General features: G+C 34.7%; 2 protein-coding genes across 3 annotated transcripts in view; one reads left to right on the top strand and one right to left on the bottom strand.

The window, feature by feature from the left end:
- Nucleotides 1–151: 151 nt before the first annotated feature.
- Tudor-SN (staphylococcal nuclease domain-containing protein 1) lies at nucleotides 152–7548 on the top strand. Its single transcript, XM_018454244.1, has 9 exons — nucleotides 152–667; nucleotides 1917–2038; nucleotides 2198–2340; nucleotides 2690–3184; nucleotides 3511–3994; nucleotides 4499–5129; nucleotides 5202–5651; nucleotides 5734–5940; nucleotides 6348–7548. The coding sequence occupies exons 1-9, from the start codon at nucleotides 617–619 to the stop codon at nucleotides 6453–6455; spliced, it is 2691 nt and encodes an 896-aa protein (XP_018309746.1). The 5' UTR covers nucleotides 152–616; the 3' UTR covers nucleotides 6456–7548.
- A 766-nt stretch (nucleotides 7549–8314) lies between these two features.
- The window catches only part of LOC108726589 (methylosome protein 50), a 58915-nt gene continuing 55370 nt past the window's right edge, over nucleotides 8315–11859 (bottom strand). Inside the window, exons 1-5 of one of the 2 annotated variants that reach the window (XM_018454257.1) lie at nucleotides 10751–11283; nucleotides 9850–10180; nucleotides 9052–9224; nucleotides 8764–8956; nucleotides 8315–8634 (exon numbers count right to left, since the gene is read on the bottom strand). In XM_018454257.1, coding sequence (XP_018309759.1) covers nucleotides 8427–8634; nucleotides 8764–8956; nucleotides 9052–9224; nucleotides 9850–10180; nucleotides 10751–10865 — 1020 coding nt within the window. In that variant the 5' untranslated portion in view covers nucleotides 10866–11283 and the 3' untranslated portion in view covers nucleotides 8315–8426. Of the gene's footprint in view, nucleotides 8635–8763; nucleotides 8957–9051; nucleotides 9225–9849; nucleotides 10181–10750; nucleotides 11284–11859 lie in introns of those variants that run through there. The other variant, XM_018454256.1, reaches the window with a different exon arrangement.

The raw sequence follows: 11859 nt of genomic DNA, 5'->3' as shown, positions 1-11859 counted from the left end.
CAGCCATTGTCTTAAGACATTACTTAAGACAGTCTTGAAATAAGAATCGACTATGAATATCGGCCTTAGAAATCTAGTGACTTTACAAAACAGCCCCAAGAAACCGCTCTCTCGTGCGCGCCAATTCGAAGGTGGAGCCTAGAGTGCGACACTGTGTCACGCGGCGTGTTGTCGCGTGTTGCCACATCACCATCGTACCCAAGCGCATTTCGAAGCGTGTCCCCCGCGGTGTGTAGATCGCGCTCGCGCCGATCGCAGGCAAGATCGTCAGCCACTTCGTAACAGCCGCGATTATACGTGGAAAGGAAAACGTGAGAGAGCCCTGGGTCACCTGTCTCTGCCCCGCGTACGCCAGTCAATATGACGACTCGTCATTCCTGAGTTCGCAGTTCTCCTCACAAGAGAGAAAGAGAGAGAGAGAAAGAGAAAGAGAGAGTGAGAAAAACTCCTTTCTTTTTTCCTCCCAAACGTACCACGAGGAACGATAAATTGCGGAGTCACGAGTACAGCTGCTATCGAACCCTCGACCTAAGAAAGCGCACGTGCTGATCACTGGAACGAGCGCACCGTCGTCGATCGCACCGATCTTCCTGTTCGAGGGCCATCGCGCGGCATCATGAGTGCACCTCAGGCACCAGTGAAACTGCGCAACGGGGTGGTGAAGCAGGTGAGGAACCGGACGCCACCGGACCTTTCTCGTGGCTCTCGCTATTTGCGCCGTGCCGACCGCAACGTTGACCCCCTGCCCGCTCATCCAGTTGGCAGGAACCACACCGTTGAACATATGGTTGCAATCTGGAGTACCATTGCAGCAGCCTGCCATGTGATGCTTCCTAAAATTCCTTAGATATGCATCACGTTAATGAGAATGTTTTCACTGCCCCCTTTATTTTTAATTTATTCGTCGTTGAGCGACGAGAGTTTGTCGCGGGAAAGTTCTATGAAAGATAGCAATTGCGTAACTGGTACTCAATCCAAAATATGATATGGTGTTGGATATTTTGGAATACAGTTTTCTCATGCTGCAAAATTTTATTCTAAGAATAACATCAAATATTTGTTGCGTTAATGTTCTCACTAGCTCCTTACTTTTTAATTTATTTCTTGTTGAGCGTTATGATTTAGGAAGTTTTTGGAAAGATATTAGCAACTGCGTAATTGATATTTTAATCTAACAATAAGATATAATATGGTGCTGGATATTTTAGGATACTTTAAGATTTTTTACACTAAAATTTTAATTCTAAAGATAATATCAGATATTCATCACGTTAATGAAAATATTTTCATTATTTTCTTGCTTTTTAATTTATTTCTTGTTAAGAATGTTGTGATTTAGGAAGTTCTATGAAAAGATTAGCAGTTTTGCAATTAGTGTTCTAATTAATCTGAGATACATGGTGCTGGATATTTTAAGATTTTGCTTTCTCATGCTGTTAAATTTTAATTCCAAAGGTGACAAATCTTCATATTAATAAGAATGTCCTTACCGTTTCCTTGCTTTTTAATTTATTTCTTGTTGAGTGTTAAGATTCGAAAAAGTTCTATGAAAGATACTAGCAATTGCGTATTTGGTATTCTAATCTGAAATATAATATCTTACTGAATATTTTAAGATACTTTGAATTTTCTCATACTACAAAATTTTAAAGGTACAAAATCTAAAAGTGATAGATATTCTTCATTTAATGAAAATGTTTTTATTGTTTTTTTGCTTTTTAATTTTATTCCTTGTTGAGAGTTTGTTACAATTCAGGAAAGACATTAACATCTTTATGAAAATTGCATAAGAAATTAGCAATTCAATGAAAGCTATTATGATTTCGTAATAAGTATTCTGTGTATAATCTAAGATATAATGTAAATATTTAGGAATGCTTTAAGCTTTCTCACACTGCAAAATTTTAATTCTAAAGGTGACATCGGGAGATACCGTTGTCATCCGTGGACAACCTATGGGCGGTCCTCCACCTGAAATGACAATCACTCTGTGCAACATTACTGCTCCAAAATTGGAACGCTGGAAAGGAAATGACAGGTATGTAAAAATGCAAAAATTCGTGTACTATACAAAATTATTACTTATAAAGATTTTTCTTAATTTTCTGGTTTTTGGACTAAGCAGAGATTTATATAAGTTAATTCACAATTTTTATAATTTAATTATAAAATTAAAAAATAATTTACATATTTGTAGCATGGATGAGACCAAAGATGAACCGTATGCTTGGGAAGCAAGAGAGTTCCTACGTCGAAAGTTGATTGGCCAAGATGTTACTTTCGCAACTGAAAAGTCGATTAACACTGCTAGAACATATGGAACTGTCTGGTTAGGAAAAGGTATTTATTGTTTGTGATACACTGTACATTTGCTAGTACTTGGAAAATCGGCTATGTTCAACAGAAAAAACAGATTTACAACTGTAAACTTTTTTAATTATGGTATGAATAGTTTATACATTTAGATCCTGTGAAGAATTAAAAGCAAGAACCAAAGATTCTTACAATAGTGCTTTTTCGGCTAAATGCAGCCAATGGCGAAGTTTTCTTTGCTGAGATAGAATTGTTCCTCTAGATCTAAAATTATAATCCAGTCAGTGTAAAGAAAACTTACAACAGTTGTAAAGTAAACATTTTATTGAATATGGCGGTGATTAAATTTTTGCATCTAATCATAATTGTTATGCAGACAGGAATGGTGAGAACGTAATTGATACTTTGGTGTCCGAGGGTTTGGTGACCGTTAAGAAGGACAATCGCAATCCTACGGCTGAACAACAACGGTTGATTGAACTGGAGAATATAGCGAAACTCGCAAAGAAAGGAAAGTGGTCGGATTCACCGACTTCCGAGCATATACGGGACATCAAGTGGACTGTCGACGATCCTCGGAAATTGGTTGAGAAATTCAGCAAAAAGCCAATCAAAGCAGTAATTGAGTTTGTCTTCGACGGCTCTACTGTGAAGGCTTTCCTCTTGCCTGATTTTTACAATATAACGCTGATGATCTCGGGTGTTCGCTGTCCTGGCTGGCCGAATGGTCGTCGCGAGAATTCCGTGGGCGATCCTTATGCGGACGAAGCTAGATACTTTGTGGAATCGCGGCTCTTACATAGGGACGTCGAAATAGTGCTGGAGTCGGTCAACAATAATAATTTCATTGGCAGCGTTATTCATCCTAAGGGTAAGTTTGTTAAAATCTGGCGTTTTAACACTAAAAGTACCAAGAAGTCATTATTGACTGTTTTTATTTTTTAAATTAATTTTTTATGTAAAAAATAAGAGTCTGAAACTTTTAATAATTATTATGTCCTTTATACTGATGAAATATTAATTAGTTGTCATGTTTTTTTAATTTTATAATTTATTTGCTTGGTCCTCTTTTAGTGAGTAAGAAGTTGGTATTTCTAGTGTTAAACATCTGGCAGTGAGCAGCGTATGCTAAATTATGTACAAGAAACGTTCCAAATAATTGAATTTAATTATAATCAATTTTTTTATTTGTATTAGGAAACATCGCTGAAATTCTGCTGAGCGAGGGTTTCGCGAAATGTCAGGATTGGTCGATCAGCAACAGTAGATCCGGCGCGGAAAAGCTGTACCTCGCTGAGAAAGCCGCGAAGGAGGCACATTTGCGATTGTGGAAAGATTACAAACCCTCCGGGCCACAGATCGAGTTTACCGGCACCGTTGTGGAAATTGTTAATGCGGATGCGCTTATTGTTCGGACTCAGAACGGGGAAAACAAGAAAGTATTTTTGGGTAGTATTCGACCGCCCACCCGTGAAAAGAAGAACGAGGACAGCAATAATACTACTCGATCGAAAGATTTCAGACCTCTTTATGATATACCGTGGATGTTGGAAGCGCGAGAATTTTTACGCGAAAAATTCATCAGGAAAAACGTAAAAGTGGTAGTCGATTATACGCATTATTACCCTGCTAGGGATAATTTCCCAGAGAAGTTATGTTGCACCGTAACTTGCGGCAAAACGTAAGTATAAATCGATCTCTGAAATAGCGAATTCGTTACTTGCAGTACATTAAATTAGTATACTAAAACTGCTATATAAATATTTTAAATTATTAATATTATTAACTACTCTCATATATTTGCCTTGTTCTTTTAAACTTAATTTTTTGCTCATTTTTTCCTCTTTTTTCTCTAACATGGAGAGAAAAAGAAGAATGACGATCCAAGAAGTTAAGTTGCAAGAGAATAGGCTTATAATCACGTTATTTAACAGAATATACATGTATCAATTCATTGTCGAAGTTGATTATATTATATAAAGTTGATTATGTTATATAATAAAGTATTTAAATGCCATTGCATTTAGATGTTTTATATAAAGCAGCCTTTATAGGAGTGTAGGTGAATGATTAAATTCATCATAAAATTTCGCCTTCTAATAATTTAGAAAAAAAATTATTATTTAATAATTATTAAAAATTTTGTAATAATTGATAATTCTGTCTTACTTTGCCATGCCAACAGGAATGTTGCAGAAGCACTGGTTGGTCGAGGTCTTGCGCGAGTAATCAAGTACAGGCAGAATGACGATCAGCGTTCCTCTCAGTACAATCTCCTGCAAGTGGCTGAAAGTAAGGCAGAAAAATCGCAACACGGACTGCACGCAAAGAAAGACATTCCAGTTCACAGAATAGTGGATCTCTCGAACGATCCCTCGAAAGCAAAAGCATTCTTGACTTCGCTTAAACGAGCGCAGGGAATCAGAGCGGTCGTCGAGTTTGTGACGAGTGGCTCGCGACTGAAACTCTATCTTCCCAAGGAAGACTACATTATCACATTCGTGCTGGCTGGAATAAGAACTCCGCGTTGTCAGAGAACATTGCCCGGCGGTGGTGTGATGAAAGCCGACGAGTACGGCGAGAAAGCTCTCGCTTTTACTAAGGAACACTGTTTCCAACGAGATGTGGAGATCAAGATAGAGAACACGGAAACAAAGTTGAGCGGTTTTATTGGTTGGTTAACGGTGAACGATGTCAATATGTCTGTTGCTCTGGTTGAAGAAGGTCTGGCTGAGGTTGTAAATTTTCCGGACTCTGGAGAACTCACCAAAACTCTCAAAGCCGCAGAGGAACGTGCAAAAGCGAAAAAGCTTAATGTAAGTAAATATGCTTAATTATTAGATAATGTACTTCATTAAAGAAACTGAAATATATCTTGCGTTCTGTAGATCTGGAAGAATCGCGTGGAAGCGCCAGTAGAAACCGATAAGATTGTGGATGAAAAGGAGGGGCAAGAGCGGAAGATCGATTACCAAAAGGTTGTGATTTCTGAAGTTACTGACGATCTTCATTTCTACGCCCAGTTTGTCGATCAGGGTAGCTTGTTGGAGAGTATGCTTCAACAATTACGTCAGGAATTAGCCGCCAATCCGCCACTTCCTGGCGCTTATAAACCGACCAGGGGAGATCTAGCGGTCGCGAAATTCAGCGGTGACGATCAATGGTACCGCGTGAAAACGGAAAAGGTTTCCGGTACCAATGTCAGTGTATTCTACATCGATTATGGCAACAGGGAGACCCTTAATGTTACGCGAGTTGCCGATCTACCTGCGCGTTTTGCAACTGATAAACCATACGCTCACGAATATGCACTTGCATGCGTGACCCTTCCGAGTGACGTAAGTAACGAATTCTTATAAAATTTATTTTCAGAAAATAAATGTATTAACGAAAAGACACCTGTTGATGATATTTTTACAGACGGATGACAAGAGAGCGGCGGTGGATGCGTTTAAGGAAGATGTTTTGGATAAAATTTTGCTCCTAAATATCGAATACAAGCTAAGCAACAACGTAATTGCCGTGACTCTGATGCATCCCAGTACAAATGAAGATATCGGGAAGGGTATTATTTCTGACGGATTCTTACATGTTCAAAAGCATCGAGATAGAAGACTTACTAAATTGGTTAGTCAATTTCTTCTATATTCGTATCCATCTACTGCGATAAAATTTCTATCTTATTGAAATATGAATTCCCGAATCCATTTTTATAACATTGTCACTTCAAAAAATCGAGGCAAATCATGGAATGAAAATCGAACTCATTATTTACCGATTATGGAATCGACTACTTTTATGGAAAGCCACGCGTCATTTCTATTGCGATAAAATTTATTATTTATATACTAAAAGAGAGAAAGAGGATTAAAACGAATAATCAAAAGATGCTAAATAAAGATAAGTTTTATTTTAAAACGTAATAAAATAATTTCTTTTCTTTCTTTTACTGTACTGCTTTCTGAAAACGAGGCTTTGTGTCTATATTAATTAAAAATTTATTATATTTATATGTATGTGTTAATTATTTACAGATCGAGGAATACAAGAAAGCCGAGGAGGATGCAAAGCACAATCATCGTAATATCTGGATGTACGGAGACGTAAGGCCAGAAGACGATGACAAAGAATTCGGGTTGTAATTCATAATGAATGCTCAATAATTTGGGATAAGCATTATCAATATGGGGGAAAAGAAAAGACAAGATCGTGTTATAAAAAAAAACACAATATAATAAACAACAGAATATACGAATCTATGTATCGCTGCATAGATAAAAAAATAACAATGATGAATGTCGATATGAGAGCTACATGTCGCGTTAGTCTCAATGCAATTATATATCTCAGTATATAAAAAGACAATTGTACATAACGATTTTAATAATTTCTGTAATACAATGAAAGGAGCGCATGCAGTCCTTGAATGAGACTATGCAGCCTTTGGCCGGCATTGCATGTATTCTCATCGACATGAACATTTGTTATTAATTTGGTGCCACAAATACAAATTGTTTGAGGACCTGATATTTTCAATCCGATATGAAATTTTCAATGTGCAATTCATCACGTTAGATACACCAATCATGTTATATATATTAATTGCTTTTCCTATGGATAAACAACAATCATGTTAACTAATGTACGTGCTACTCTTTTCAAGTTTTTATATGCAAGGATGATCATGTAGCTGTAGAATTTGTAATTGCAAATTTAATCGGACAGTGATAGTTAAACCGAGATAAGGAAAATTCATATCAATAGAATATCAGAGTATTTTCAATTAAAATGACATCGGCTTCTTTGGATAATACATTTTTCAACTTTTTCAAAGTGGCACGTGTGCGCGCGCGAATTCAGCATAATACAAAAAGTGGGGGATATACAGTAATAATAATGTGAAGGAAGATACTAATAAATCGTACTGTCTTTCTTGCCATCTCTTTCCAGATGAATTCACGTTATTCATGTACGTTATATATGGATAAACAAGTTTGATATATTAATGTACTTACAAGAAATTATTTATGCACAGTTGTCCTACAAATCAGTCCTACAAATTGCAGTACAACAAATATAAAATTTTAAATATTCAAAATATATTTACGATAAACGAATGTTATCTACTGTGTGTTCGGGAGAAGTAACTCGCAATATTCTGTGATACAAAGAATATATGTATGTAGATTCTATGCACCACAGAACAAACTTGCATGTTTATTTTATCAGAATTACTATATATATATATTACATTATATAGCGTATCTTTAATTTATATCATCTTTAACACTGGAAATGATTTTCTAATTTTTTTTAGGCGCTTTGTGATAAACTTTTATTTGTGATATTTTGTTCACGTTATCATTGACTTTGTAAATAAAATCCTATTGGATGTTTAACATACCGTACACACTGTAGGATCAGAAAGGAAAAGAAAGACTTGTTTAAATTATGTTAAGAGTATTACGATTCTTTTAACGATCCACAAAGCATGCAGCAAGTTCTGTTGCATTGATACAACTTGATTCCTTTACATTACTGTTATACGTAGTGATAATACTTCATAATTGTCGAATATTTTTCTCTTTTCTGCATTAAAATAGAATATATTGAATAAACACAGAGAGTATCATAACTATGTTGTAAAAGTGTCTGAAACAATGATCAAGAAGTTTGAATAAATGCAAGAGGAATGTTTTCCAATGTATGAAACTGACTAAAATTCGCACCTTCGCCGCTCGTAAAGATATGTACTGAACATTGAATACACATTTCTTGTGAATCTTTACCTTCAATTAACACCATTCAGTTCTCCTTGAGTTGCGATCAGTATTTCGTCGTTGATATGTAATGAATAGTTTGCAAGTTTTTGAGGTGAGGAAAATGTTCATTATATTAAGATGTTGTTTCGATCAATAAATCAAATATTTTATAAAGTAAAAAAATCATTTTAATATTACAAAATTTTAATATATGTTCAAAAAATTGATTTATCATTCTTAGAAAGCTACATATTCAATTAATATGTTTATTTGCGTCCCAAAAACATGTATAAATCGTCTGTGTCGCACAAATCCTCGTACAAAATCATAATTACTATTGTCTAACTTGAATTATCGTCCTTGAAAAGCTATATATTCATTTACTATATGTTTGAGCACATTTGCGTCCCAAGAACACGAATATAAATCGTCTTTACACCATGCGAGTCCTCGTACAAAATCGTGATGATTATTATCTTCGTATATCTTCATCAATTCTTTTTGGGTATCAAGTACTTTTACCAATGTGTTATCAAAACAGCATGCTAACTGTTCTTTCCTGGAAAATAGATAAGTTATCATAAATTTATTATCGTCAAAAGAGTATACTGTATAAATAATATTTTGTATATTATAAGAGCTATATATTGTACAGACAAGTAAATTGATATTTCTGATAAATTCTTACCTCTCTGGAGTTGGATTAAATAGCAGCTTGTGTACACCTCTATCACATTCGACCGACTCGCATAACGGAGTTTCTGTTTGCCTAATGTCAATTATTGCAATGCTGCCTTCAACTGTACCTATTGCTATGATATTTTCCAAAGTAGTATTCCAAGATACTGCTGATAAGGGGCAATTATCTTTCTTGAAGATACCTTTGTGTGAAAAATAAAGAGAATTATTTTTTAAAAAAACATAATAAATTTGAAGATATTAGAAAAAAAATATACATATACATAAATATACATACAACTCGCCGGTTTGGCTCGTCTAATATCCCATAGTAATGATTCGCTATCTAAAGAAACAGATACAAATATAGAACTGCACATAGGCTTCACGTCTGTACCAGTGATTATGTCTAGATGCGCAAAGCTATACGAGTATGTCGCGATTAAATCTTCTACGTCCCACATTTTTAAGCTGAAACAAGCATAAGATTATAAATCATCTCTAGCTGACATAGGTCTATTGGACTCACTCAATTATATCCTGGAGCTGACAGTGGGTCTACTGGACCCACTATGATTTGGTTGTTTGAATAAAAATTATTTTTATTCCAGTAAAAATAATTCAATTTCCTCTGTGAAATATTATTAAGATAAAAATTGTATTATTATATTTGAATTTACTATTAGTTCTTAATTCTTGTATCTATTATTGTAGCAATGTGCCATTTTACACAAAAATGTTGAACAATTCAATTTTCTGTATGTTACATCTGGAAGTTCTAATTGTAGTCTTTTGAAATTAATGACTTTTAAAAAAAATCAAATGGATATGCAACCCATGTAATAAATGTTGATTAAAAGGTACTAATTAATTTCAAGAAATCAAAATGACATAACTCATATAAAAAAGAATAAATACTAAGTTTATTTTAATAAAAATACTAATAAGATAGGCTTTACCTATCTTACTATTTTTCCTTTATCCTTGGCTTTTAGTTATAGACTCAGTGTTTTTAGCGTCAGCTCCATAGGGTTAACATCTTGCTCTAATAATCTCTTCCTTGCTCGTAATATCATATATTTTAGAAACTTCTTACCAACAATCCATTCCTCCTGTGACAATGTTTCTCTGATTGGAAAACGCGGATACCGACAGAATGCTGTCGTCGTGCTGACATACATATCCGAGAAGCTGTAACTCAGATTGCTCGTCTATTTCAACTGCCTGATAAACCCGTACAGCACCGCTGTCCTCCGCAATGACAAATGTGTTCTCGTTCAGATAAGCAGAATCACAAACGCCATTGTCCATCCGTTGCTTTATGGCGGCTTTCTTTCGAGAAAAGTCCGAGATATCCTTGTAATACCAGAGAGTACCATTCCAGTAGAGGTCGACCATATTAGTGCCTCCGAGAATAGCATTGTTTTCTACAACAGAAAGCTGTTGAGCTATAATTGCTAATTATAACTAATTGCTAACTCGTACACTTAAAATAAAATTTCTCAGAAAATATAAACCAATACACACAGTAACATTACATCAATATTATAATTTACCACTTAATAATATAAATGTGATATAATACATGTTGTATATAACGATTATATTATTGAGTAGGAAATTATGACGTATTGATGTAATGTTAGCGTTCGTGTCCTGTGATTTCGTAACTGTATAATTTCATAACTTTTCCATAATATAAATAATAACTTTATAATTGTATAATCAAATTCTATAATTTTATAGCTATATAATTAATTCTATAACTTTATAGCTATATAATTAAACTCCATAACTCCATAACTGTACAATTAATTCCATAACTTTACAACAATATAATTATAACTCCATAATTTTATAACTATATAATTAAACTCCATAACTACAAATGTATAATTTGACTCTATAACTTTATAACTATATAATTAAACCCCACAACTTTATAACTATATAAACTCCATAACTATATAACTAAACACTCCGGACACACTCTTTACCATCGTAAATCGAGAAAAGCTGTAGATGCTTGATGTCGACGGACGTTCGGTTTTCTAGGAATGCTAAGTTTCTGAAAAGATCCCCGTTCGGGATCGAAGCACTATATGTGTTCATCGCAAACCGTCTATTGAACTACTAAGGATGAGGCAAAAGGATCAAATTTTGTGACGATTCACAATCCCCGTCGAGAAATTTCTTTTTCTCCACCGTGTCGGAGCATCGATTCTCTGAGATTCTTTTTCGGAGCAGTTCCCAGATTGGTGGGATTTATACTTGTTTAATCTCTCCTTGAAGTTTCACGACGCCTAGATATCAATTCTTTTCCCTTTCAGATGATTTTGCCCAAATTTCCACATGACAAAGTTGAACAATCCTCCAAGAACAGCCGATAAGGTTAGGCACGCGTCCACATACAAAACGCGCGCAATAGTTTCGGTCTGCGCGTGCTCGTTGGAGTACAATGGTCTGGTTTTTTCAGCCGAATTTTTCACACCGTTCATCTTTCCTCTTTTTCTTTTCAACACGAAGAGAAAATGAGAAAAGAGGTGAACGGTGCAAAAGTGCGTTCCGAGTTCGCATGAAACGCACGATGTATCATTTTATCCTTCTTTATTATTTGGTGAACAACAAGAACGAATGATGCATCATGCGCTTTATGCGTAATTCGGAACGCATCCCAAGAAGTTCAGTTTAAAAGGAATCAGAATGAAAGGTTGAAGCGAGACAGAGCAAGAACCCTATAAGCGCATAATATTATTTAATATTAAATAATATTTTAGGCATATATTCTCAGAATATTAAATATAACATTTTAATAAAATTTTACTAAAATTATATAATATTAAATAATATTCCTGAAATATTAATGGATGGTTATATGTTCACTCCTAATAATATTATATGATTATTAAAAGTAAAATTTGTTTAATGTTACTGTAATATCGTATAAACATTAGAAAGTATTATAACAGCATTTACTTTAATTTGTAAAACTGTTACATCTGTTTAGTATAAGTATACGTTTAAAAACTAAAAATGATTTTTGCTCTCAGTTGTAGAACTGGATATGTACTTAAAATCACGTTTTTTTAGCACAAGATGCAGCATA

The sequence above is a fragment of the Mycetomoellerius zeteki genome, unplaced genomic scaffold (assembly GCF_001594055.1).
Source record: "Mycetomoellerius zeteki isolate Tzet28-1 unplaced genomic scaffold, Tzet1.0 scaffold430, whole genome shotgun sequence".
Lineage (NCBI taxonomy): Eukaryota > Metazoa > Arthropoda > Insecta > Hymenoptera > Formicidae > Mycetomoellerius > Mycetomoellerius zeteki.
Note: the sequence above shows the minus strand (reverse complement) of the source record. Positions and strands in the feature narration are given on the sequence as shown.

Bases quoted from the DNA above. Each gene is read 5' to 3' on its own strand.
- Tudor-SN (XM_018454244.1), top strand. From the start codon at position 617: ATGAGTGCACCTCAGGCACCAGTGAAACTGCGCAACGGGGTGGTGAAG. The intron at 5,130-5,201 runs GTAAGTAAATAT...TGCGTTCTGTAG, and splicing joins CAAAAGCGAAAAAGCTTAAT to ATCTGGAAGAATCGCGTGGA. The intron at 5,941-6,347 runs GTTAGTCAATTT...AATTATTTACAG, and splicing joins ATAGAAGACTTACTAAATTG to ATCGAGGAATACAAGAAAGC.